A 27,247-nucleotide genomic window follows, 5' to 3' on the forward strand; every position below is an offset into this window, starting at 1 on the left:
TGGGAGGCCAAGGCGGGAGGATCACTTGAGCCTAGGAATTCAAGACCAGCCTGATCAACATAGTGAGACCCCGCCTCTATTAAATTTAAAAAGCATATATACTTTTAAATATATATCATATATATACACAAAAACAAAACTTAGGCCGAGAAGTAATGTTGCAAAGCACACACTTGGCTTCAGTATGAGTAGCTGCTTCATTTTCCAATGGGGAAAAAAAAACAAAAAACAACCCTGAGCAGTGTAGTTAGGAGGCACTGAGTCACTGAGCACCATTCAATTCCAACCAGCCTCTCAATGCAGCCCTCCCTGCTTCTTGAATTCTGCCCCAGAAAACTCATCCCTGTCTAGGACTCAGCCCTGAGGGGCTGGGCTGGAAGGCTGCCTGCCCCGTGCAGCCTCTCCCACCATAGAAGTCCTTTCCGTCCTGGTGAAAAGGACACCTTCCTGCCCGCCCACCATGTCTTCCTTGGAAATGCCAGGAAATGGGCTCTGTGCTGATCCAGCTATTTGGGAGCAGTGTCATGGACATAGGCGAGGGACAGGCTTATCAGCCAGTGGTGTCTGAGTCTCCCGACCTCCCGGTGGGGCCTTCTGGGCCCTGCCGGCTCTTTTGTTTTCCAGAGACCAGACCTTCCTCCCTGTGGGAGGACAGGGTACCACACAGAAGCGGACAGTGACAGTGCTGTACCCGCACAGAACTAGTTTATTCAGTAGTATGGGGCATGAAAAAACAACAACAAAACGCTACCATATTTACAGCAACAACCAAACTGTACAATCTGATGGTTAGTATCAAGTTAGCATCCAGCATCTTTGTATTTTTTTAAATCAAGTCATCAGTAGTAAAAACCAGTTAAATTTTTAACCCTTTGCAGGAATTGCTGAGGGGAGAAGACGGGGGGAGAATCCACGGCAGAAAAGCCAGAGGCTGGCCTCACAAATGAGAAACAGGAGCCTTTCTTTCCTGCCCACAGCCTCTTTTTCTAGCCACCTGCTCCAGAAGGAAAGTCAGTGACAAGTCTGGAATACATGCTTGGAGTAAATGGTGACTCAGATGAAAAGCAGTCGGCAAAACTGAGGAGAGGGGAGGAGAGGTGGGGAGATGACGGCCTGGGGCAAGGGGAAGGGCGTCAAGCCCCCAAGCCAGGGCTGCTGGGAACACCCAGCCTGTGATGGCCATATCAGACCCCCGGGACTGGACACGAACCCATCCCAACACAAAAAGCAAATAAATAAAACAAATATATTAACTCTCTCTTCACAGGGAGCTGGGGTGGAGTCGGGGAGAAAGAGGAACAGGACCTGGTCCTTTGAAGAAGAGAGCCAATTCCAAGAAGGGGTTAAAAATAGAACATGTCTCAGAGGCCACAGCAGGTTAGACAAAGTAGCATTTGTCTGATTTTGGGGGGTGGAGTGGGTGAGTGGACACCAGAACCGAGACTTGAAACCTGTGCTTGATTGAGCACCCTCAGGGCAGCCGAGCCAGCACTGTGTTTACTCTTCCTCCCCCACCCACACCACAGCAAAGAAGCGCAACTTAACACATGACTGGCCTGCCCGGGGCGCGGGGCGGGCAGGAAAAATGAAGCACTTTTGGGTCAGCAACTGAGCAAACACCTGGGCTGCCGCGCACGGCCAGAGTCCAGGAAAAGGAGAGGGGCTGGGGCTGCCCGACCCCCGCCTGGGGGCACAGGCTCCCCTGAAAATGTGTTCATGCAGCATTTGGGGGTCCAGGGGCGCTGAGTCCTTCTGCCCCCTCACCGGACAGGGCTTTTCCAGTTCCTGGGAGAGGCAGCGCGGGCAGAGCGAGGCACACCCTTTGCCCTGGCCCCTCACCGTTCTGAGGCCTGCCCGGGTGCAGCCCGAAGGGTGTGAAGCCCTGGCTGCGTGTGGCTTTGTCCTTTCCTTTTGGTGATGGCGTATGAGGGGCAAGCCCCCCAGGAGTCCCTCTCCTCCCAGAGGCACAGCAGATGGGAAACTGAGGAGAGGCTGGGAAGCATCCTGGGAGGTCCTATCCTCTTTGGGAAGGGAAAGGGGAGTCAATTTCCAGCGTATAAAAAAAATGAATCCCTGAAGTCATGAAGAGTGGAGATCCTTTTTTAAATTCTTTTTTTCCTCTTTTCTGAAAAACTTTGTCTTGGAGATGTTGGCCCCAGGGGTCCAAAGTGCAGTGAGGGGAATGGTGTGGGGGGGGGAGTTGGCACTAGATGGCCTTAGGTGGGGTGAGTACCCCTCCCGGCAAGGCCCAGGCTCCTCAGATGGACGTTTCGTCGCTGCTGCGGGCAGGCGTTGGGGAGCGGGGCAGGATAAAGCACAAGACAGGAGCAGGGCATGAGTGCGGCTGGGGAAGGGAAGGGAGCCTCGGGCGTAGGAACCACGGCCCAGGGTTAATGCAGGAAGTTAAAGAAGAGAAATCTGGAGAGGCAGGAAAGGAAAGTGGCAGAAAAGGCAGACAGAGGGTTAGTTGAAACAGAGGAGAGAGTGAAAGCTTTCACCAGACGAAGGAAACAGGAAAGCACCCCCAGCTCCCCATCCTCCCGCACTCTGCCCTAGGCTGGGCTGTGCCGGGTAGAGCCTAGGAGGGGTGGCCCTCCCCGCAAGGCACCATGGTTTGTGGGCACGGCATAGTAAGGGAGCTGGGCCAGTTCTGCCCATTTGTCCTCCGAATGCCATCCAGAGTCACCCGGGGAGGCCCGGAGGCAGCTCTGGGCCCAGGTGAGGCCTCCGAGGGGCTGCACCCTGTCCCGCCCACCCGGCCACACTCACTCGGAGCCTGACGAGTCCTCATCCACCGTGCCTGCCTTGATGCTCATGGCGATGGGCATGACCCCGTTCAGCTGCTCCTGGAGGCTCTGCCGGGGCGGTGGGCGGGGAGGGGGGCCGCCCCGGCTGCCCTCACTAGCGGAGGAGCCCCGGGAAGACCCTGTGCATTGCTCCAGGGGGAGCCGCAAGAGGCTGCTCTTCTCGCTGATGGTGGGCAGACACTTCTTCTTAAGGATGCCTGTGGGCCGGGGCGGGGCTGTGAGGTGCGGCCACAGGAGAATGTGAGGTATGAGGCTGCTGACTAGGGGAGCTCGGCAGCTGGGGGTGCCCCACTCACCTTTGTGAGGCTGGGCAGAAGAGCCTGGAAGGGGGCCTAGGGACCCCTCTCGAGACAGGGCATCTCCATTCTCCCGCAGCCGCTCCTCAGGGGCCCCGTTGCCACTACTCTCTTTTGCTGTGGTCCCAAAGTCTCCTGGCCAGGGGGCCTTGCCAGGCCCTGGGCCCCCATCTGGTGGGGAAAGGAAGTAGATGAGGCCCACAGAGGGCAGATAACCAGGAGGCCACCACCCCAGTCCTGCTTCCCAAGAACCCCAGGCCCACTGTCCTCCCACTGGCCCCAAAGGACACAGCCCCAGTGCTGGCCCACCCTTGGGAGTACTGTGCAGGGGCAGTCTCTCTGCTCCAGGCCCCAGCAGGCTATCCCAGCCCTGCTCTCCAGGGAAGGCGGCCTCCTCTTCCTCCTCCTCTTCTTCCTCCTCACTGTCTGATGAGTGGGTAGAGGCATAGGAGCCACTCTGGTCGTCTTCTAAGGACAGGTCACTGTCGGAGTCCGTGTCAGGATCTATGAGGCCAGGGAGAGATCACAGCCAGCCCAGCCACCTCCACCCACTTTCAGTAAAAGCCAGCCAACTGCCCCACTGGGCGGCCGGAGCGTTCTGTCCTCACCATGCTGCTGGTCTTGACCTTCCAGGAACAGGCTGCCTGGATCCCCCAGGCCAGGGGGCCCTTGGCCAGGGTTCAGTGTGGACTCCTCCCTAGGAAGACGAGACCATGCTGGAGGGGTCAGCCTGGCCCCTTGCCCAAGGTCCCAGTCTCTCTTCTCCCCTGGGATCCTGGTTCCTGCTGTGGGTCCCTTACAGCTTCTAATCCAAGCTGGCCCCCATGTCAGCCACAGTGTGTGCTCCTCAACTCCCAACAGCTGGCTGGCCTGGGTCCAGCATGCGTGGGCCCCTCCTCCCCTCCTCCACCCTCCCATCTCCGGGATTCACCTCAGCAAGAAGGGGATGTAGCTGGGCTGACTCTTGCCCGAGCGGCTGGTGCTGTGCAGAGAGCCGGCCGAGTCTCCGTAGGGCTGGTACAGCCGCCCATCTGCGTAGGGGCTGGGGCAGTTGTAGGACTAGGCAGGGAACAGAGAGGTCAGTAAGTGGGGAGTGGGATGGCTGGCCCCAGGCTGGGAAGAAAGAGGGTGGAGGGAACTTGCCCTAAGTTCCACCTTCCACATGCTCAGGTCTGAAAGAGAGGGCCCTGCTTCTCCGCTGTCCCCATATTGAGGCCTGGCAGTGGTCACAGCTCTGCCACAGCTGTGCTACCCCTGCATGCCCCCAGGGATCCTGGACTCACTATATAATGGCTCTGTAAAAGATGAGACCGGAAATTGTCTCCTGAGAGCACCTTGGGAGACAGAAAATTTACTAAAATTCATGAGAGATTCTCAGGTGCAAGGCACTTATTACCTGATTATCTGTCTCAGCCCCATCTCCCTCAAGTCAAAATCCTACACACCCTTTCCAACATCTCCTCCCCAGGCCGAACATAGCATTTCACCTCCCCTTCCACCTTCCAGGAAGGGATGGAGAAAAGAGAAAGGGGAGTGGGGCCAAAAGTTCAGGCTCACTGAACTTCACCACCCGCCTGAGACCCCTGGCTCCCTCACCGAGGTCAGGGTGGACTTGGTGGTCAGAGCAGGGTCAGGGCTGGGCTTGCGGCTGCAGGCAAGCTTGAGTGCTTTCCGGACCTCCTTGCTAAGCACCACATAGGAGAGGAAGATGAAGGGGCCCTAGCAGGCAAGAGGCAGCAACGGTCTGTGCATATTCAGGCATCCACAGCCCAGGTGCCTCCCTTCTCCACAGGCTGGGCCAGGTACCTGGATGCAATTGCAGGTAGCAAAGAGGTAGTGGAAGAGGAGGGTGTCACTGTTGACAGAGAGCAGTGCCAGCAGCCACGTGGCGCTCAGCAGCAGGAGGACGGCGAAGGAGGGCTGCAGGCCCGAGCTGGGGATAGGGACAGGCCATGAGTCCGGCCATGAGGCCTCCCATGCTGGTGCCTGCCCATGGCCCAGGCACCCCAACCCTATACTCACACAGGACCTTTCTTCTCAAAGCCCTGCCGCTGGGCAGCACAGGAGGCCCGGGCCGCCAGGATGTACAGGAAGACACTCATCTAGGCAGGGGCAGAGGGCATGGGGTGCTCAGTGGGGACAAACAGCTTCCACCCAGCCCACAGGGCCCCGTGGCCTCAGCTGTTCCTAAAGGGAGTCCTGAGGACACGCGGCCCCAGCAGCAGGAGGACAGCAAAGGAGGGCCACAGGTGACACCCAACCCACCTGCTAGCACTCACCGAGACGGCAAAGGCCACCGGGCCAGCAAAACTCCAGATGAGAGTGTCATAGATGGAGAGCCAGCAGAAGTCAGGGTTCCCATAGCCCTCGGGGTCCAGGCCCACGGCTAGCCCTGGAGCATGGAGACAGACGGGAGCAGTGGAGGGGTGATGAGGGGCCTGGGAAGTAGGGCTGCAGGCAGGTGGGCTCACAGGGCCAGGCATGAAGCATGGAAAAGGGTTCTGCCCACCATCGGCCCCTGCCAATCTCCCCAGGATAAGGGAGTGATGCCTGGGTGGCGGCTGCAGAGTCTGGGTTAAACCAGAGGGACACCTGTGAATAAGGTGGCCTGGGACATGGGGATGTGGGGCCTCAGGGCCTGTATGTGGGTGGAGAGAACATGGCACAAAGGTGGACCCAGGGATGTGGGACCCCAAGACTGGGAATGGGTGGGGGTACCTGTGATGAAGGCAGGCACGCCCCAGCCCAGCATGTAGTAGAAGCGCATGGGGCCGGTGTTGACATCGCGCACCTCAGTGAGTGCCCGGTACAGGTGCAAGGCCTCCAGCAGAGCCCAGGAAAAGGTGCAGAGGTACAGGAAGTGCAGCAGGATGGCAATGACTGTGCAGGCAAACTGAGGGCCCAGGCCAGGGCAGGTCAGTGACCGGGGCCCGCCCAGAGCACAGGCTCTGCTTCGGGTCAGGCAGGGAGGAGGGCCTGGGTGTTGGGAACTGCTTCCAGGGAAGCCTGGGCCAGAGGCAGGTGCTGGGGGATCCCGGGGGAGCCAGAGAAGAGGAAACCCTGGGTCAGGTGCTGCACTAGGCACCTTATTAGAGTTCATGGTGCAGGAGCAGGGGTTGCCAGTGGGGGCTGGGGAGGCAGCCTGAGAAGGTGGGGACAGTTTCTGGGCAGTAGGAGCATCTTACAGGGAGGTCAGCCTGGTTGATTCCCAGGAGGAAGACCAGCTGAGCCAGGCCCAGGGCAGCTGTCAGGTTACGTCGGATGCCGTGTTGGTTGGAGCGCAGGATACGCAAGAGAGTGAGGAAGAAGAAGGTGAGCAGAAGGGCAGCCAAGGTGACACCTAGAGCCACGTATGTCAGTGTCTTCAGTGGCAGGATCTCCCCATTCTGCAGAGTAGGTGGCAGGGGGCCAGGGAATTAGGAAGGGCAGGACCTGAGCACCCAGCCCCGTGCCCTGGGTGCCCACCCACGGCTCTGCAGCTGCCCCTGTGGGCCCGACCTCCCGCCGAGAAACGTCCATGAGCACAGCGAAGCTCGTCATGTGGTTGCACTGGCAGCTGACGTGGCTCTCATTGCGGAAGACGACTTCACAGCCTCTGGCCGACCAGCCACCTGTGCCACTGACCCTGTGTGAGGAAGGCAGGGTCAGGGAGACAAGGAGGGTGAGGCATGCAGGGGCCTGGACTTTCAGCCCGAAGCCTGAGGGGGCGAGGGCAGTGCAGGCTCACAGGATTGAATGGTTCCAGAAGACACAGATGGGCTTGGTCCGCTCCTCTGTCTCCAGCAGGCGGAACTGCACCGTGACGGGTTTGTCCAGGGCCCGGGGCAGAAGCTCCTCATCGTCATGGACGCTGATGCTCACCACGGGTGTGTTGATGATCGGGCGTTTGGGGACTCTGATGTGGGGCAGTCAGGTGCACAGTCACCACGGCAGTCACATGACTGGGGAGACGCCCCCGACCCCCTCCATGCCTCAGCACTCACCGCCCGACCCATACCCCTACCCACACCTGTCCCCTAGCTGCTGACCTCAAGCTGCGCTTGTCAGGGTCATAGTTATGGGGCAGTAGCCCAGCCAGGGTGCGGTAGATGATGACGCTGGCCACAGCCTCACCCTGGCTCAGCTCCGGGTGCCGTCGCTGTCGCCGTGCCAGCTCCTCTGGCTCCTGGGCCTCTCCGGGGCCTGCGGGCCTGACCACGGGGGGCGTCTCTGGGAGGGGACACTGTCACACTTAGCTGGGCCCTGCCCTCTGTGGAGTCTGCACAGACACTGGGGTCCAGCTCCCAACTCAATCCATGGCCACCACTGACCTCTGAAGACAGACTCAGGCAGAATGACTGTTGTCTCAAGGTCCGGGGGCTGCTCCCCACGCAGGGCCTCGTAGCGGGGCAGCTTGGCCCCAGCAAAGTTCCCTTTGTCCAAGCGCACTACGGAGATGACTAAGGAAGGGGATGGTCACAGATCGGACCTGTGAGGCAGGCAGGACCCCAGCACAGCCGCTCTTGTCGGGGACTCCCTCCACAAACCCCTCCCCAACCCAGGCACCAGCCTTACCAATGTTGGGCGTGACGATGGTGAAGGGGCTTAGGTAGGTGTGCCGCATGTTCTGGGCCAGGGCACTGGCGTAGGCCTCATAGTGGTGGAGCAGCCAGGCGGTGCCACCCTCTGTCTGCTGGATCAGCTCCCAGTGCCGCTTGTTGGCTGCGTCCAGGAGGGCGCTGCCCACCCGCAGCAGATTCTGGGGTGGGCAAGGTCACAGTGGGTGTGCTCACAACCCACACCTGACATCCCTACCACAGAGCCCCGGCCTGTGCCCGGGCCAGCCCGGGCCAGCCCGCACTCCCCACCAGGCCCCTCCCTCTGTGCTCACTGTTGCCTCCCCTGAAATGCTCCTGGACCGCACTGCCCACTCAGGTCACTGGATGCTCTGCCCCTAAGCCCTCCTCCTCATTCTCTACATAAGAGCTTCCCAGCCCTGTGCCTGGACCCACGCAGATGTCCTGAGATACTGCTTCCTCCCAGCCCATGGTACCACAGGCAGGCCTCTGCTCTGGGTCAGACCATGCCCCAACACACATATGTTACTATGAGAAGGGTTGGGAAGAGGGCTGGGCCAGGGGTCACAGGGTTTCATGGAGGCCTCCTGCCAGCAGGGAGCTCCTTGTAGGTGGGATGGGAGGGCCCCCTCTGCCCCCCAGGTTGCCATGAGCAGGCTCACTCACCATGACCCCTATCTAACCAGCCAGCCCTGCATCCTCCAAGCCCCACCTCAGTGAAGTGCACGTCCTGTGTGGCAGACAGCCCAAAGCCCCGCTGGGCGCTCTCGTGGGCCAGCAGCCGCGTGGCCAGCTGGTAGGCCACCTTGACGTCGCTGCCGAAGTAGCCAGCTGTGTGCTGCGTGGCGTTGCGCAGGAGCAGGGCTAGCTGCTGGGAGCGCCCTGAGTCTAGGCCTGACTCATTCCGCTGTAGCCGCTCAGCCTAGACAGGACGGAGCGGAGGAGCAGGAGTGAGGACAGGAACTCTGGAGCAAAAGGACCTCAGGAGGGGAGAGACGGCCTCTCTAGCTGGGAGCCCAGGAACACACAGGCTGGAATTCCAGAAGCCCCATTCTCAAAGATGGGAGTGGGGGCAAGTGAGACTCAGGACGATGGACAGGGAAAAGATGGAGATGAGGGGGTTCACTTACGAAGCCCTTCAGTTCTGAGAAGGTGATGGACGTGCAGTTGAAGAGGTTTGGGGGGAGCCACCCCCTGTGCTCATCACAGTGGCGCACAGCAGTCCCTGGGGGAAGGAAGCCAAGAGGGCTGGCCTCAGGGAGACACACAGGAAGCCCCTAAGACTGGCTGAGAGGTTCTGCTGGAGGCCAACACCTCATGGGCCGGGGACAGTAACTAGCAAACAAGGGCCCTGGTGAAACAGGGAGACAGGTATGTAGAACACCAGGGCCAAAAATCTCCACAAGATCGGTCCACACATGGGCTCTAGGGGAACAGGGCATACGACCTCCTTGAGCCCCCATCCTGCCTGTCTCCAGCCACCACTTTGTGCTCTCCGCCACTTCCTGCCTATGAACCTGCTCATTTGCCAGTCCAGGACCAGCGCCAGCCCCCATCCTGGGCTGGGTCTCCTGGGTCAGCAGCCAACACCCCCTACTCCCCAGACTGTCTGCCTTTGTGGTGGCGTAACTCCAGGACTCGGTGGTGAGCTGATGATTAGAACCCTGCATGATTCATCTTTCAATCTCTAGCACAGCCCTATGCCAAGCACAGTGCAGGTTTTTCAGCATTTTTGTTAAGAGTCCAAGATGTGGGCTGGGCACGGTGGCTCACGCCTGTAATCTCGGCACTTTGGGAGGCCGAGGCGGGCTGATCACGAGGTCAAGAGATCGAGACCATCCTGGCCAACATGGTGAAACCCTGTCTCTACTAAAAAAATATAAAAAATTAGCTGGGCATGGTAGCACACGCCTGTAGTCCCAGCTACTCGGAAGGCTGAGGTAGGAGAATCGCTTGAACCTGTGAGGTGGAGGTTGCAGAGAGCCGAGATCATGCCACTGCATTGTAGCCTGATGACAGAGCGAGACTCCGTCTCAAAAAAAAAAAAAGTCCAAAATGTGGTGGGGTGCAGTGGCTCACGCCTGTAATCCCAGCACTTTGGGAGGCCGAGGCAGGCGGATCATGAGGTCAGGAGTTCGAGACCAGACTGGCCAACATGGTGAAACCCTGTCTCTACTAAAAATACAAAAAAAAAAAAAATTAGCCAGGTGTGGTGGTGGCCAGAGGCTTAGGCAGGAAAATTGCTTGAACCTGGGAGGCAGAGGTTGCAGTGAGCGGAGATCACGCCACTGCACACCAGCCTGGGTGACAGTGACAGACTCTGTCCCAGAAAAAAACCAAACCAAACCAAAACAAAACAGTCCAAGATGTAGGCACACCTGGGCAACATGGGGAAGGGGGAATGTGAGCCAAGGAAGATGGGAAATGAAATCCCAGGACCTAGAGGCCAGAAAGTGGGGTCCCCGGATCTTCAGCCAGGAGCTTCCTGCCCTCATCCCACTAACAGCAGAAGCCATGTCTTCGATATCACATCGGGGCCTCCAACACCTACCAAAGGAGCCTTTGGGACAGGGAGCAGCAGCAGGCAGCCCGAAGCGGGTACGGGGCCACCAGATCCCAGCCTCAATCGCTCGTGGGCAGCTGTCGTAATTCACTGCGGGGAAGAGCACATGGTCACCCAGGAGCAGCTCTCCCTCTGCGGTCCTGCCCAGGCTCCCCAGCCCTCCCTAGGCCTCCCCAGGCCGGCAACCAGCCCCTTCCTGGCTTTCCTGGGGTGCAGGTGCCTAGCACACTGTGAGGAGGGCTGCCCACCCATCCCAGGAGCCCCACCTTCACAGCCATTGGTGGTGACCTCAGCAAAAGGGTTGTCACAGCGGTCACATTGACGCCCGATGACACCTGGCTTGCATGGACACTGGCCGTCCTCAGGGTCACAGACTCTGGACAAGGAGCCTGTGGGGTAGCAGTCACACAAGAGGCAGGTGGGGCTGCCTGGGGGCCGGTAGTGGTTCTCCTGAGAAAGGAGGGAAGAACGGTGTCACTGGCCAGGCTCTCTTCCCAGGATGCTCATGGGTCCCCTCAGCTGTGGCCCCTGTGGAGAGGGTCCTGACCTCAGGTCCCCTCAGGAGCAGTGTTCAAAATAATTAACACTAGCAATGCTTTGGAGTTGAGCCCATCAGCGAGATGTCACAGAATCAGAACAGGCTGCAAACCACCACCACACCAGGCCAGAGCTCATGGGTTACACATTGGCCCAGGGTCCCCCTGTGCCTCAGACACATGAAGGTAAGCAGCCAACTGCCCTGCCTGTGAGAGCAAAGGCACAAGGCCCTCAGCTCTACAGGAAGACCCATCCCTACAGCCTGCCCTCTAGGGCCCAGGAGATGTGGACAGAGGCCCAAGTGGCCACAGTGGAGGCTTGCTTGGGGCTGTCACCTTGCAGTGGCACTCGCCGCTTGTCTTGTTGCAGTCTGGGTCAAAGCCTTTGCTGACATCACAGTTGCATGGGCCACATGTGGGATGTCCCCACCAGCCACGGGGACAAGGCTGGTCAATCCTGCAGAGAGGGACCCAGGTAGGCATGAGCTCCCCCTGCCACTCCCACCTAACCTAGGTGAGCCCTATGTGGCCCTTCTGACCCCAGCTGTGGATCAGCCAGGCTTTCGGGGCTCTGAGGGACACACCAGAGAGAAGCAGCAGCCACTGGGACCTGCTGCCACATGCCCTGGTCTGCTTACCTGGTCTCACAGTATGGCCCAAGGTAATTTGGGGGACACTCGCAGGTATAGCCATGGGGGGCACTGGGCTTGCGGGTACACAGAGACTGGTGCTCACACGGGTTCAGGTCACACACATTAGTACAGTTGTCACCATAGTAACCTGGGACCAGAAGGACCAGAGAGGCTCATTCCCCCACCCTCCCCTGGCACCATCTTCCATCAAACCCTTCATCTGTTTCTTTCCACATAGCATCCTATCAGCTGGCTATGGCTTTGTTGTGTAGGCAACTAAGACTCAGAGAGGTGATGTGATGCCCCATGCCCCAGGTCACACAGCAGAGCCAGCATGTGGCCCCAGGCACCTGATAACCTGCCCGTTGCCCTGGATCCTTAGCATACCTGGATCACAGCTGCAGGAATAGCTGTCCCAGTCGTTGCTGCAATAGCTGTTAGCAGGACACGGGTTTGAGTCACAAGGGTCAGGCAGGCTACAGCCTTGCTCCACGTTGATGCTCTCCCCATGGCTGGGATCCAGGCTGTTAACCCCCTCTAGCGTATCGCTCACCCGCACACCCTGGGAGGGACAGGAGCAGTGTTGCCCTCAGTGGAGCGGGGCTGCAGGTGGTGGAGGGGGGATGGGAGGGCAGGGCAGGACACTCACCTGCAAACAGCCCCGAAAGCCACGGGCCACACCGCCTGCTGGCCCAGGTATTCCGCCCACTGTTATGTTGCTCAGGTGCAGACCATGCAGCCGGGGGCCCAGGTTGCCCTCTGCTCTCTGCTGCCCATAATCGAAGGACAGAATGGCATGGCCGGGCCCCCCGCTGGCTCCCAGTGCCAGCTGTGCATGGTGCCAGTCACCGTCATTGGCCCGGCCTGGCTCCAGACGGAGAGAGGAGGCCTGGAGCCCTGTGCCCTCCACGCTCAGCATCACGTGGCCCTCTCGTAGCTGACACCAGGAGGAAAGAAAACAGGGTCGGCAGACGGCCTTAATCACTGTTCTCCAGCTCACAGTTCCCCTTTCTGGACCATCAAACCCATCCTGCTGCCCAGCTGAGGCCATAGAGAGGAAAGCATATTTATTTCCCTCAGGCCCAATAGGTGGCAGCATTGACCTTCCCAATGGATCCAGCGGCCTCTATACGTCCCCACCCCTGCCCAGGACCTGCCCAGCCACTTCTGTCCAGCCCCCTAGAGGCTACCAGGGCCCTATGGCCAGGCCAGGGCCAGCCGCCCTTCCCTGCATCACCTGTAGGGTGATGGTGCTGCGCCCCCTGGTGATGGCCTGCAGCAGGACACCGTCGGCCTGGCGCGTGCGGAACATGAGGCTGAGGTGCCAGGGTTGGGAGATGGGCAGCGAGAGGCCATGCCAGGCCACCAGGCTGCTGCCCAGGAAGTGCTGTGGATTGGCCATTTCTGGGGAGGCAGGAAAAGGCAGACTGTGACGGGTGGAGCCTCGGAGGGCCCTGGGGGTGTGATGCTCAGCGGTGGCGTCTGCATGGGAGGCAGAGCCCACTCCCCTCATCAGCCCCGCCCTCCAAAGTGCGTACCTGCCCTGGGCCTGCCCCACGCTGTGCCCAGGCCTGCCTCTGACTGGCCCCTTTGTCTCCTGTGTTGCCCTTTCAGGGCTCTGCCCAGACACGCTTTTCCACCCACAGCCCGGCTCAGCAGAGCCCTGCCCAGTGCCTGCCCCAACCCTTCCAGTTCCCAGACTGTGGATGGCACCCAGGCCGTGGCCTCTAACAGCCGCCCCTCCTACCCTGGGCGCAGCTCTTGCCCCCGAAGCCCAGGGGGCACTCGCAGCTGAACGCGTCCCACTGGTTCACGCAAGTGCCCCCATTGTGGCAAGTGTTGCTGTCACACACGTTCTTCTTGGCAGGGCAGCCTGGAATGGAGAGAAGGCAGCTCAGTGGACCTGAGCTGGGGCTCTAAAGAGAGCAGTTAGAGAGGCCTCTGAGACCCTCCATTCTGGCATCCTCACACCAGGCACAGCCCCTCCTCTCAGCACTGGGATCCCAGCCTGGCTCCACCCCGGGCCCCCATACCAGGCACAGTGCCATTGTTGGCAATGAAGTCAGCCATGTCTATGTGCCGGCTGTCCACCTGCAGGTTCCGCATGCAGCCCACGAACTGCCTCATTCGGACTGGGAAGCTCTCGGGCAGGTCAGGCACCCCGCCTAGTAGCAGGGGCCCCGTCAGATCCAGAGACCTGGGGGAGCAAAGATGGTGGCGGCACAAGGGAGGGCTGGGAGCTTCTGGTCCTCCGTCGCTCTGCCGCCAGGCCAGAGACAGGAACGGCGTAGGCAGGTGTCCAAGAGGCCCTGCAGAGCAGTGCTCAGGAAGGGCGTCACCCCTACCTGGAACTGTTCTTGTCGAACACTCAGCCCCCTCCCCAGACTGCCCCACAGGGCCTTGCTCTGATTCCCCAGTCTTGACCCCATCCCCAGGGCTGAGCAGGGGCTAAGAGAGGCAAAGGGAGGGAGACCCCAAAAGCCCACCCTCTCCACCTTCCCTCCCTGCCTGGCCCTGCCCTCACTTCACCCTATCCCTGGCCCTTTCCCCTGCTCACTTCTTGCTGCCACCCTGGGTGCCCTGGGCAGCACAGGAGTAGTTGCCCAGGACAGATCCGAAGCGCAAGGCCACTCCTGTGTCACAGCCATCCACGGTCACCACAGCCACCTTCTGCTCTGATGGGCCCTGTGGGAGCCCTGTCTGACCCAACAGTGGCTGTGGACAGGAAAGAGCAGAGAAGGGGGACACTGAGTACAGAGCCCACTAGGTTCATGGCCAGCACACACTGGGTGCCTCTGTGTGCACCCACATGCCCAGACACACGTACACACATGCATATACACACACGTGTGCTCACGTGGTTTATGCATGTAACTACCTTCCTCAGTGTCCAAGTTTGCGGCTGCCTAGTGGAACAGAGAGCATCGAGCAGTGCCCAGTGGGGTGGGAATGCCCAGTAAGGTGGCACCTTCCCAGCTGCTCCCTTCCTCTCAGCCAGAAATGCCCTGACCAGCCCACCCAAGCCTGGAGGCAATGCCACTCAGGGCTGGGTAAGCACCTGAGGCAAGAACAGAACCCCCAACCCTCTGTGCCCTCCACACCCACCTTATTGTAATATTTCAGCTGCACCGTATGCCACTGGCCATCACTGACTCCTCCGGGCACGAATGGGGACACTGTGGTGGTTGACTCCCCTGGGGAAAGGACCAGGTGAGCTGGAATGCCTGACGAGGGCTAGGAATGGCAGGGTTTGGGGTGCCAGTGGCTGGGGCTGGGCCCAGGTTTGGCTGATAGAGTATGTGGCTTGGGGTCAGGGGCTGGAAGACTTGGGGCCTTTGGAAGATGGGCAAGGATGGGGGGCAACTGTGATCACCTGCAGAGAAGGTGAGCTGGACCTGCTCCTGGATCACCTCGAGGGCCACAAAGTCATGCTTCTCATTGAAACGCCCATTGTACAACAGCAACCCGTCGCGTTCCTTTGTGGCAAACCTGAACAGGAGTTGGGGATGGGGGCAGGGAATGGGGTACCCACCTGGATGCCAGCACCCCCGCCACCTAACCAGCACAGGGGAGGGAGATCTGCTGGCAGAACCACAGGCAACTCCAAGAGCAGACCTGGCTCTGCCGGCAGCCTGCTCCACGCTCTTTCGCTGCCGGACCTCTTACTTCAACCACAGAACAGGAGGCACCTCAGACGCCCACCAGGCCCGCTCCCCACCCCCAGTGCCCAGCCACTCACGAGAGGGCCAGGGTGAAGTGGAAACGCTGGCGCAGGCCGCGAAAGGTGATGAAGGAGTGGGCGGGGAAGCTGCGCGTGGTCACCTGGCAGTAGGGCTTCTCAAAGTCTCCAGATGGGCAATCGCACTTGAAACCGCCCACCAGCAGGTTGACACAGGTGCCCCCATTCTTGCAGACACCCGGGGTGCAACGGCCTGAGCGAGCACTCACCTCACAGTGCTCACCTGGACAAGAGAAAAGGCAGGTGAGTACCAAGTACCTGAGGACGGGAGGGGAACTGAGACCCCCACAACCCAGTGATAGCTCCCATGGCCTCCCGTGACCCTCGTAATACTCCCCAAACCTCCCAGGCATCCCCACTTCCTCTCGTGTGCCATCTTCTCTGAGACCTATGGTCCCCAGCCCTTCATGGGCACCCTGTTTGGCTCACTGAGCCGCTCTCGCCACAGCTCCATGCACTGCTCCCTGCAAGTTCCTCGGAGTTCCCAGCCCCTTCCCTACCCCATTTGGGTTTCATAAGCACAGGCCTGCTGGGACACTTGGTTGTGAGGCCCGGATCCCGGGAGCCTTCGATGTCACACTACCAAGCACGCCTGGGGGTGTTCTGGCCCCCAAGAGGGTAAATGTGCACAAGCAGATGGGCCTGCAGGACAGCGGGAGGGCTGGGAGCCTCCCTCCTCCCTCCTTCCCATTGGTGCTTTTGTCCCTCTCAGGCACTGAGATCAGTTTCCCTCCCTGGGGATGGGACCAGGCTTCCACTTAGATTTGTCTGGGTTATGGAAGAGTATGAGAGAGAAGCTGGGGAGCCCCCAGGAATGGGGCAGAGGACTCCCACCTTGAGCCCTGGGGTCCAGACTAAGGACCTCTGTGCACCTGGGACATGCTGAGAGTGGGAAACTGAGCCCTGAGAGCAGACAAGAATTCAACAGAGAAGCTGAAAACTCCAACATCAGATGGGAAAATCCACCCTTCTCTCCCTCCCCATTCCCAGATTCTAGAGATAGGTTCTCAGCTCCTGTGCCTAGTGACTGGCTCTTGTTTCCATGGAAACTGTTGTTCGCCTGCTCTAACCCCCCCCCAACCCCCCCACCATCCTCCTGGACAAAGACTTCTCTCCCCTCCCCCAAGCCCGCCCCTCCCCTTCCCCCCACCCCTAGCAGCAGCAGAGAAAAGTCAAGTCTGGCAAGTTCTGGGCAGGAAGATGCAGTGGGGAAGGAGTGGGGCCTGCCTATGGCTGCTGGCAGAGCCAGTGGGCATGGCCCTGGAGGACAAGGAGCAGGGCCTGGGCATCTAGGAAGGAAAGGCCCACAAGGAAGGGGAGCAGGGGGTGTCCTGAGAAGACACAGCAGCCTGAAGGGAGGGGTCAGGAGCATAGAGCAGAGGCAGTGAGCATCCCAAGGAGCAGGATGTGTAAAGACCTTGGCTGACAGGCCAACAGGGAAGCCGCCTAGCCAGGATCCTCTTTTACCGCAGCTGGGCAGAGGTGGAGCCATTCTGCCCAGGCCCATACAGGTGCAATGGTTTTCTGGAGCACCCCATCTCAGCACTCAACCCCCTCCAGTTCCCCCAGCTCTTCTGTGTCTTCCCCTTAATGCCTGGGGAGAAAAGTACTTGCTGCAGCTCAGAAAAGGAACTCGCTCAGCGGGGGAGAGACCAGGTTCTAGGCCCAGCCTCACCTCTAAACCGGGTGTGATGAGACCAGGAGCAAGTCACCCAATCTCAGCGTTCCCTTAAATCAAAGCCAACACCTTCCATGCCACCAGCTGTTTCCAAGTATCAAATTAATTACATTAATCCTCACAACCAACTTATGACCTAAGTACGGTCATTATCTCCATTTCAAATAACTGAGGGCCAGAAAGGTTAAGTAACTTGTTCAAGGTCACACAGCTACTAGCGGCAAAGCTGATACACGAACACAGGCCGACTGGCTCTGGAGCCAGCTCTGCCCGCAATGGCACTGCCTGTGTGTCCTGTGCACAGCAGGGAGAAGCACTCCTTGCACTGCCTTCCTCAGTGGGGTGCTGTCAGGGAGCAGGCCGGATTTATGACCTCTCAGTGTAGCTGCACCTCACTCGGGAAGAGAATGAGGCAGCCGCCAGCATTTGTCCTGATTTGTGCCTGCACCACACAGTCAGCCTTCCAGGGCTGGCCCATGAGTCCCCTCCCTTGACTCACCCGTGTAGCCATCACGACAGAGGCAGGTGTAGCCGCCCTCGCGGCTGCGGCAGCGCCCGTGGGGGCCACAGGGCCGCGAGTAGCAGAGGTCCACCTCGGTCTCGCAGTAGTCACCCGTGAAGCCGGGCGGGCAGCGGCAGCGCAGCCCTCCGACGGGGTGGATGGGCCGGAAGAGCACGGAGGAGGAGGCGATGAAGGGCGCGGAGGAGTCGAAGCGCAGCACCGACACGCAGCGCATGTAGTTCTCGCAGGGCTCCCGCAGGCAGATGTTGTCGTCGAAGGGCAGCACGCGCTGTGCCGAGATGGCCGTCAGCAGGCTGCGGTTGAGGTATAGGCGCTCCTGCAGGTCCTCAGAGGGCAGGAAGGGCGGCCCGCCCCCGGGCCCTGGCGGCTGGCCCACCGACAGGCTCACGTTGAGGATGTGGCCCCCGGGGGCGTCGGTGTCCCGCTGTACGTTGAAGACCACCACGTGGTCCGGTGGCGTGGCCAGCGTGGCGGCCACCGCCTGGATGAAGAGGCCTAGCAGGGGTGACAGGAAGCGCTCGGGTGACATGTCCTCCAGGCGCAGCGTGATGCTGTGGGTGAGCATCTCATCGGTGATGATGGTCACACGCAGCGCGCACTGGGCCGTCACGCTGTGTACGCCGTCTGTGGAGAGGGACACAGTCAGGACCCAGCCTGGGGTGGGGGGCCAAGCCACAGCCCCGTGCAGGGGTGTGAGGAAGGCCCTGCACAGGAACCAGGGCTGCAATTCAGCCTGCATATTCCTGCACCACCCACCAAGAAAGGCTCTCCTTTCCAACTGGCATAAGGGTGCTGAGCCAGGTATGTCACGTGTGGGCCAATCACTCCTTCAGGGCTCAGGGGATGAGATTTGCAGTTCTCTTTGCATCCTTTCCCAAAACCTTCTGTCGCTGATGCACGGCACACCTCTTAATGTTTGTGCACCTTTCCCTGCCCAAGCCACGGCTCCTGCTCCCTTCCCCCAGAGTCTGCGCTGCCTGCGCGGAAACCCTATGTTGTCTTTTTTATACTTTTCTACAGGGCCCTGAGCATCCTGAGACCCACAAAAATCATCCCCCTGCCCCCTCAGCCTCTACACCTCAACACCACGATAATCGCAACCATGGCTGTGTTCCCCACTCCCCCACAGCAGCAGGGAGTTGGCGGGGGGGGGGGGGGGGGGGGGGGGGGGGGCGGGTAAACTGGGTCAGTGGGCCACCTAGTCCCCCTCCCACTGGGCCCCATGGCTGCTTGGGCGCGCAGACCTGCTATCCCCATGGCAACATCCAACACAAAGCATTCTTCCCGCCCAACTCTCTGGGCTGCTGTGGGTAGCCTGGGGGGCCCCACCCCAGGAAATCCAGCTGAGCCACGTTAACCAGTGACAACATCACCCACTGCCCCATGCTGGAGACAGGGTGAGTCGGGGTGGGGGACTGGAGGGCAGAGATAGAAGGGCCTGGGCAGCTCTCCACTCTGAGACCCCAGAGCCCCACTGAGTCAGTCTCTTCTCTGGTCCTAGGGCCTCTAGCTACTCATCACCCACTTGGCTCAAGCATTACACCCAAATGCCTGCTATGCCCCCAGGCAACACACTCACTTATAAACAGCTAAGCACTAAAACACACTTGCTGGTGTCTCACTCCACCCACACACCCTAAGCCCAGAAATACCATACACACCTGAATGCACATACACATGGGAATGAATTTTATTTAGCTAAAAAATGAAAGCTAGGGGCCTGGAGAAGGAGGAAATGGCTTTACAGGGCAATAAGGGATAGTCTTTTTTTTTTTTTTTTTTTTTTTTTTTTTAAGAGACAGACTCTCTGTCGCCTACGCTGGAGTGCAGTGGCATGATCATAGCTCACTGAAGCCTCGAACTCCTGGGCTCAAGCGATCCTCCCACCTCAGCCTCCCAAATAGCTGAGACCACAAGTGCTCACAACTATGCCTGGCTAATTTTTGTTTGTGTGTAGAGATGGGGTCTTGCTATGTTGTCCAGGCTGGTCTCAAATTCCTGGCCTCAAGTGATCCTCCATCTCAGACTTCTAGAGCACTGGGATTACAGGGATGAGCTACTGGCATATTCGTATTTTTATTTATTACAATGCCTTACACATAGTAGGTGTTCAGAAAACACTGAGATGTGGATGACAATCTATTCAGTCTCCACAAAGAATAAACGGACTTTAAAACATAGCAGGGGGGCCGGGCGCAGTGGCTCAGGCCTGTAGTCCCAGAACTTTGGGAGGCTGAGGCGGGTGGATCATGAGGTCAGGAGTTCGAGATCAGGCTGACCAACATGGTGAAACCCCGTCTCTACTAAAAATACAAAAATTAGTTGGGCGTGGTGGTGGGTGCCTGTAATCTCAGCTACTCAGGAGGTCCCAGCTACTCAGGAGGCTGAGGCAGGAGAATTGCTTGAACCCAGGAGGCAGAGGTTGCAGTGAGCCAAGATCGCGCCATTGTACTCCAGCCTGGGTGACAGAGCGAGACTCTGTCCCAAACAAACAAACAAACAAAACCACATAGCAGGGGGAGCCCAACTAGATATAAAAAGCAAATGCTTACCCTAGCAGTAACGGGGCAGGAGCCCATGTTTCTGGGGTGGGGTGGGAGTAGGCAAGGGACATGGGAACAAATTCTGCATCTGTGTTGTACCTACTTGCGGTGGCTGACTGTACCAGTGGTGGCTCAGCTGAAGCCGGGAAGGCTGAAGGCAGACCCCCATCTCAGCCATGTCCTCAGCCGACTGCCCACCTACCCTCCAGCCTCATCACTTGCTTGTTCTCACCAGCACTCACCAGCAAGCCTGCTTGTCATCACCCACTTCTGTTCCTCCTGCTCTCGTCTCAAAGCTGCTGCACAGGCTGTTCCTTCCCACCCGGACACCAGCCCACAGTCCTCTGAGTCTTCTAACCTGCCCTAGCTCACCTGCTCCAGGAAGCCTGCCCAGATTTATGTCATCAGGCTCTACTTTCCTCTCTGTTTCAGACTTCCCCGCACTAGGATGCTCAGCTGGCACAGAGCTCTTGTATACCTGGTATATCTGCCTAATGATTCCTTGACGGGATATTCCCTCCAGGCAAAAAGCAGCCCAAGACTCCACACACAGTGCCCATAACTGATTAAGAGAGGAGAGGGGGCAACCAAGGCCATGGAGCGGGAGAAACTTTGCCACCCCTCAGCCCTGGGAACAAACACCTCTCCCTGTGTCCCCCACCGCCATCATCTTAGGCCCCGCCTGGGCCCCTCTCGCAGCATGTCTCTGTTGCTTCCCATCTGGTCCACCATCTGTGGCCACCTGCCCCCTCTGCTGTTGTCCCCCATTCCCAACAGTCAACCCACTGCTCTCTCCTTTCTATATCACCCTCCCCTGCCTTGACCTAGGTCACCCCTCAGGTGCAAAGGCAGGACGGGAACAGGGGTGGGGAGTACGTTGCCTGAGCTGTCTTCCTGGACAGAAAAGAAACAGCTGGGATGGCCTCTGACCCCAGGAAATGCCACCTGTGTCCCAAGCTTAGCCAGGCACACCTGGAAAAGTGCCAGGTCCCGGTCAGCCTCCCAGCCTCTCTTCCCCTAGCAGATGTGCCAGTGGAGACTGGAGGCCAAGAGGGCTCTGCTGTTCTGGGAGCTGCCCAGACCACGGACAGGAGCTGCTGCGTGTCTGAGCAGAGGAAGAAAGAGGCGAGGAGAATTCAGCCTCCAGGGGAGCCATCGGCCCAGGCTGGGGCAGCTGCAGCCATAGGGAAGAGAGTGGAGGCACAAACACGGAGACCAAACAGGGGAAGACAAAGCCTCAGGAAAGGAGCCAGCAATGGGCAAGTGGGAGAGCCGGAGAGCCACAGGAGCAGGGAGAGGGCACCGGAGAGAGGCAGTGCTGCAGGGCTCTGCATGGGCAGGGGCGGGAAAGAAAGAAGAGACAAAAAACAAGAGGAGGAAAACAAAGGGGCAGTGGGAGTCAGCTCCCCCTCACCCTGGCCTCCCTGAACTTTGGGGTTGCCGTGGTGACTGCCTCCAAGGGTCAGGGCTGAAGGGAGAGGGTGGGGCCAGAGCTGCCGGGCCAGGAGGAGCCGTCCTGGATGTTGCCCCGAGCCTTCTCTAGACTAGGGAACCAAGGTCTGGGGCTCTGCCCTGGTGCGAGACCGAAGGCTTAATGGGGGCGCTTCTCTGCCAGTGCCTGGCCACGCTCACCAAAGGCAGGCTGGGTGTGGAGGACCAGAGGGAGAGGCCCTCCTTCCCACCTCCTTCCCACTTGTCTCAAGTGCCCAGGCACAGTTGAGGACACAGGAGCTCCAGCCTCCCTCTTCCGCCTCCTGGAGGGGAAACTGAAGTCTCAGGAGGCTCAGAACCTCAGCCACAGTCCCTGAAAAGCTCCTGCTTCCTGGTTCCTGTGGCTACTTTGAAGGGTGGGGCAGGGAGGCATCTGTGCAGCAAGGACCCTGAGTGAGGCCACGCCCTGACTCTGGCATACCCCTCCTTCCCCTTCAGGCCACACTCCCTGGGGTAGGAGTAGGGGCCTGCCAGCCTCTTCTTTTCCTCCCTTCCCTGATGGATTTGAAGGCTGCCTAGAAGGGGCGTGACCTGACCCACCCCTGGGGTGCAGCTAACAGCATCCCCTCATGAGGGTCTCAGTTGTTCCCAGGCTTGGGGAAGGCACTCAGCAACTTGGGTGTGGTCTTCTCCCTGCTGCTACCTCTGGCTCCCCACAGCTGATAAAAAAAGACAAAATACTGTCACCAACCCCCTCCAACTCTCCTCCCCCAGCCCTGCTGTCCAGGGAGTCTGTAGGCTGAGTGCTTGGCCAAGCAGCAGGAATGCCCCAGCCTGGGTTCCGGCCAGGCTCCCACGCCCTGGGACTCTGTTCTCTCCTCAGATAAGGTGCCCTGGGGTCTCTGCCCTCAAAGCTCACCAGTCCCCTGGCCTGTCCTGGTCCCTACACTCCATTCCTGGAGCTTGGGCTGGTCACAGCTAGCAGGAAAGGAAGGCCTGGCACCCTAAGAACAGCCCATGAGGTGGCAAGGGGGGCCCACGAGGCCTCAGCCTGTCCCCCGGCTTCATTGCAGCCCCTCCTCCAAGCCAGACCTGAACCACGGACTCTGAAAGTGGGGTCTGTTTGGACAGACAATGAGCTCTGGCCTCACTTCCTGTGGGAGCTCTGAAGGGGGAGCCAGGCCAGGCTCTTTCTGCCTGGAGGGAAAAGAATGCGCTAGACAAAGTCCATGTCAGCCGATTCTGCAGCTCAGCCAGGAGGCAAAAGGGGCCAGAAGAGGACTACAGGGTCCTGACCCCTGGGTGGCGGCAGCCCTGTGCTCCCATGGTCCCCAGCTCTGCCAAAGGCTGTGTGAGACTGCAGGAATATCTTGATGGGGGTGAAGGAGCCCTGGCCTCGCCTCCTGTCCTGCGCCACAGTCCTCTCTGCCCTTCCCCCAGCTCTCCTGGCCCCCCAGGCTTCCACGCGCCTTTTTTCACAATTCTTGGCAGCCATAGCCGGGGCAGCCTCATAACACTTCCCCGACCACGTCACAGGCTGGTAGACAGTGGGGGCAGCCAACCGAAGCAGCCCAGCCCAGCCCAGCAGAAGGTGGGGCCTGCACCAGCCGCCAGGGTTCCTGGGGCTTCTTCCCAAGCTGGCTCTTGCCCCTCCTGCTCTGTGCCAGGCACTGGGCAGGGAGGTGGGTCTGTAGCTGCTTCCTGGATCGCACCCTACCTCCAGTGGCTACCCAGACCATCCCCGCGAGCTACCCCCACCCCAGCGCCACCTGGGCCCTTCCTTACCTGACACCAGCACGCTCATGATGGCCTCCAGAGGCCGGTTGTTGTCCAGTGCGCGGCTTAGCTTCAGCTCACCCGTGGAGGCATTGAGCAGGACCAGGCTGAGTTCATTTCCCCGCTCAAAGCTGTAAGTCAGACTATCTGAGATATCAGGGTCATGGGCAGGTACTCGGCCAATGGCACCCCCAGGGAAGCTGCTTGAGCGATTGGTGACATAGTTGTTGAAAAGGATCTCAAAGTTGCCCAGCACTGGTGGGTTGTCATTGCGGTCAAGGAGGCGGACGTGGACTGTAGCCCGGCTCACCAGAGGAGCTGACGTGGCCTGGATGACCAGGACGTACTCAGGCCGGTCCTCGTAGTCTAAGTCTACCAGGGCTGTCAGCTCCCCGGAGAAGATGTCCAGCTGGAAGACCTCAGGGATGTTGCCCTCCACAATCTGGTACATAATCTGGGCATTGGTGCCTTCATCGGGGTCAGTGGCTGTGACCCGGGCCACGGCTAGCCCAATGGGGCTGTTCTCTTCCACAAACACATCAAACTCATCCTGCTCAAAGACAGGGGGATTGTCATTCACATCCAACACAGTGACTGTCACTTCCATAGGTGTGCGGGCTGGGGGCATCCCTTTGTCCACTGCATATGCCCGCAAGACATACTGGGCCACGTTCTCTCGATCCAGCCTCCGTAGCGTTCGCACGATGCCTGACGTGGACTCAACAATAAAGTCACCGTCTCCATCGTCGCCTCCTTGGAAGGTGTAGAAGACCCTGCCATTAAGTCCAGAATCACGATCAGTGGCTGAGATCTGCAGGACGCTAGTGAAGGGTGGCACATCCTCATAGACACTGCCCTGGTAGGAGTCTCGCAGGAACTGAGGGGCATTGTCATTCACGTCGTTCACCAGGATCTCCAGGTAGGTGGTGTCGGACTTCTGGGGAATGCCGTTGTCCCGAGCAGTAATGGCCAGGGTGTAAGACACTTGGTCTTCGTAGTCCAGCTCAGCCTGGGTGGTGACAGCCCCCGTGTCTGCATCGATGCGGAACTGGGGGATGCTGTCCTCCATAAAGTAGGTGATGCGGGCATTCTCACCTGTGTCCTCATCCGTGGCGCTGATCAGCACCACCGTGGTGCCTGCCGGCCGGTCCTCATTAACATTCACTGTATAGTGGGAGCTCTGAAAGACAGGACGATGGGTGTTGGCGTCGGTGACATTCACCACAATCTGTGCCGTGTCCTGCCGAGTGCCATCGGAGGCGGTAACAGCCAACACATACTGCCGCTCAAGTTTGTAGTCCAGTGGCAGGGCAAGGGATACCAGCCCACCACCACTTTGGCTGGTGATGGAGAAGCGGTTTCGAGTATTGCCACTGGTGATCTGGTAGGTGATGACACTATGAGCATCACGGTCCACAGCTGACACCGTCACCACGCTGGTGCCCACAGCTGCATCCTCATTGAGCCGCACTGTGTACTCTGGTTGGGTAAAGGTTGGATTGTTGTCGTTGACATCCAGAACAGTCACGCTGACACTGGCCGAGGCAGTGAGTGCTGGAGTGCCATGGTCTCGAGCTTCTACCCCAAAGCTGTAGAAATCAACTTCCTCCCGGTCCAGTTCAGCAGCCACAGAGATCCAGCCTGTGCCATTGTTGATGGTGAAGGGGAAGTCATGTCCCACCCCAGCAAGGCGGTATTCCAGGCGGGCATTGTCACCAGCATCAGCGTCGATAGCCTGGACATGGAGAACCAGGTAGCCTAAGGGGACGCTCTCCAGGACAGTAGCCTGGAAAGGGGTGCTGACGAAGATGGGGGCATTGTCGTTGATATCCAGGACCTGCACTGTCACCAAGCCAGAGACATTAGAGAGTGGGGGACGGCCACCATCCTGTGCTCGCACCCGTAGGGTGTACTCCTTGGTCGTCTCATAGTCAAGAGGGCTCACCACATCCAGAGCTCCAGTCTGGGCATCCAGATAAAACTGTCCCCGAGCATTGCCACTCATGATGCTATAGTGCACCAGGGCATTGCTCCCCTTGTCTCGATCCGAGGCTGTGACTCGGAGTACCGGGGACCCTGGAGTCACATCCTCCCTCACCTGGACCACATAGCGCTTCTCACTAAACTGGGGGGCATTATCATTGTCATCCTCCACAGAAAGGAAAACAGCGGCTGTGGTACTCCGAGGACCCGGGTCCCGACCCTGGTCACTTGCCTCTACCGTCAACTGGTAGGATTCCACCTCTTCCCGATCCACAGGGCCACGGGTTCGGATCACCCCAGAGCGAGGGTCAATCTCAAAGACTTCAGAGGGGCTGCCCCCAGACCCCTCCAGCAGGCGGTACAGAATATTGGCATTGGGAGGGGCATCACCATCCGTGGCCCTAACAGTGAGCACCTCATAGCCAACCTCCAGGTTCTCCCTGAGGCTCTCCTTGTACTCCTGCTGCTCGAACACAGGGTCATGGTCATTGGTGTCAGTAACCAAGATGGTGAGTGTAGCCAGGGCACTTCGTCGGGGCATGCCGTGGTCCTGCGCCGTGACCCTGAAGACGTGGGTGCTCTTGGTCTCACGATCCAGCTCCTCGGCTGTGGTTACTGCACCAGTGATTGGGTCCAGGGAGAAGAACTGGTTGGAGCGGCTATCAAAGAGGGCATCCATGGTGTACTCCAGTCGACCTGCCTCACCCTCGTCCGGGTCGATGGCCCTCAGGGATGCAACAGGGGTGCCTGCTGGCTGGTTCTCCGGCACTGTGGCCTGGTAGCTGGGGGGCTGGAACTGGGGGGCTGTATTTACATTCCTTTTCCGACGCCCACCCAGGGACTCTTCTGGTGACCCTTCCCCTGCCCTGAGCCCGGGGGCCTGTGCCAGCTTGCAGGACTGGCATCTGAGCCGTGGGGCCTTTAAGCACGGGTGCTCCTGGGGCAGTGTGAGCTTGCCCTGTGGGGAAAGGTGGCCTCCAATGCCCAGGAGGCGACAGCTCCAGGGGCAGCCTTCAGGAGCTGGTGGTAGGGGAATATGGGCCCCGGATTCTGGACACCAAACCCTCAGGCCATCGTGGTGGGGTACCAGGTGGCCAGTCAGCTCAGTGCCCGCATCCCTGCAGCGGCTGGTGTAGAGCCAGAGGTTCGACGCTGAGGATGGACAGAGCCAGCCCATGGGGGCGCAGGCCCCCGAAGAGCCTCGTCCCCTGGACCCCAAGGAACGACAGGGCCCCACTTGGTCTCCCAGTAGTGGCGGCGGCAGCAGCAGCAGCAACAGCAGCAGCAGCGGCGGCGGCGGCGGCGGCGTTGGGAGGGGGGCGCCGGTGGCCGGGCTCCGCATCTCTCCCAGCTCCCGGCCGGCGGCCGGGTCAACGGCGGCGGCGGCTCCTCCTCCAGCTCCTGCCGGCCCCGCCGCGCCTCATGCCCGGGCCAGGGCGCCAGTCCCCGGGGGCCTCCCGTGCGCCCCGCGGGGCCTGCGTCTGGATGGCTCGGCGGGACCCCGCGCTGCACCCTCCGACGAGCCCGGGTTCCCACCGCCCCCTGAGCCAGACCCGCTCCCGGGTCACCCTGAGCACCGCGGGCTGCCGCCGCGCCTCCACCTGCGCTCCGGGCACTCACCACCTGCGCCCGGGGGCCCCGCGGCGCCCCTGGCCTTGCCGGGCCCCGGGTTCCGGAGCCGGGGTGCCCCCTCCGCCCCTATGGGATCGCCCACCTGCGCCCGTGTAGCCGCGCGCCCCGACCCCGGCCCGGCCCCGGCGGCCCCCGACGGTCCCGCGCCGCCCGCTCGCGCCCCGCGTCCCCGCCGCGGCTGCTGCCTGTCGCCGCGGCCCCGGGCCCAGCCCCGCGCTCCCTCGCCTCCCCGGCGGGCGGGCGAGCTCTGCAGAGCCGCGGCGGCGGCTCATTACCATAGACCTGCTCGCGCCGCGGCCGCCTTAAAGCGGCAACGCCGGCCGCGCTGGAGGAGGTGGGCCCCACCCAGAGCACTCCTCCGCGCCGACGCGCCAGGATTCCCTCCAGCAGGACCCTCCATCCCAATTTCCCCAGGCCGGCCTCGCCAGATGCCCGGTGCGAATTAGCAATCGGAAGCCACACAGCCGATGATAATCATGGTGGAAGTACCCTAAGTATGCCTAGAGGTTTCCAAAACATTTTAAGGGCTCTCAGAGGCCAAGTTCCCAGTTC

At 59.9% G+C, this 27,247-nt stretch overlaps 1 protein-coding gene across 4 annotated transcripts; it reads right to left on the minus strand.

Annotated features, from left to right (window-relative positions):
• Positions 1-688: 688 nt before the first annotated feature.
• Positions 689-26,414, minus strand: CELSR2 (cadherin EGF LAG seven-pass G-type receptor 2). Of its 4 annotated transcripts, none has more exons than XM_019010595.4 (34): positions 23,090-26,414; positions 17,307-17,954; positions 15,130-15,352; positions 14,764-14,879; positions 14,496-14,584; positions 13,948-14,105; positions 13,424-13,587; positions 13,138-13,263; positions 12,628-12,794; positions 12,040-12,327; positions 11,778-11,952; positions 11,397-11,538; positions 11,095-11,215; positions 10,489-10,672; positions 10,211-10,312; positions 8,790-8,884; positions 8,372-8,581; positions 7,658-7,841; positions 7,414-7,542; positions 7,132-7,312; positions 6,831-6,998; positions 6,602-6,728; positions 6,289-6,489; positions 5,822-5,996; positions 5,383-5,495; positions 5,126-5,205; positions 4,910-5,036; positions 4,700-4,822; positions 4,035-4,162; positions 3,712-3,800; positions 3,413-3,607; positions 3,104-3,274; positions 2,770-3,004; positions 689-2,279 (listed from the first exon to the last, which is right to left on the minus strand). In XM_019010595.4, the coding sequence occupies exons 1-34, from the start codon at positions 26,403-26,405 to the stop codon at positions 2,258-2,260; spliced, it is 8,772 nt and encodes a 2,923-aa protein (XP_018866140.2). In that variant the 5' UTR covers positions 26,406-26,414; the 3' UTR covers positions 689-2,257. The 4 variants fall into 4 exon arrangements, with proteins under 4 accessions (XP_018866140.2, XP_030863636.1, XP_055209704.1 ...); XM_031007776.3 differs by having other exon boundaries at positions 689-2,418; XM_055353729.2 differs by having other exon boundaries at positions 2,770-3,022.
• Between the last annotated feature and the right edge of the window lie 833 nt (positions 26,415-27,247).

The sequence above is a fragment of the Gorilla gorilla genome, chromosome 1 (assembly GCF_029281585.2).
Source record: "Gorilla gorilla gorilla isolate KB3781 chromosome 1, NHGRI_mGorGor1-v2.1_pri, whole genome shotgun sequence".
Lineage (NCBI taxonomy): Eukaryota > Metazoa > Chordata > Mammalia > Primates > Hominidae > Gorilla > Gorilla gorilla.

Coding starts and splice junctions, on each gene's coding strand:
- CELSR2 (XM_055353722.2), bottom strand. CDS start 26,405: ATGCGGAGCCCGGCCACCGGCGCCCCCCTCCCAACGCCGCCGCCGCCG. Junction 8,582..8,789: donor TCTCAGAACTGAAGGGCTTC/GTAAGTGAACCC, acceptor CGTCCTGTCTAG/GCTGAGCGGCTACAGCGGAA. Junction 2,419..2,769: donor GAGGACTCGTCAGGCTCCGA/GTGAGTGTGGCC, acceptor CTGCCTCTCCAG/ATTTCTCTTCTTTAACTTCC.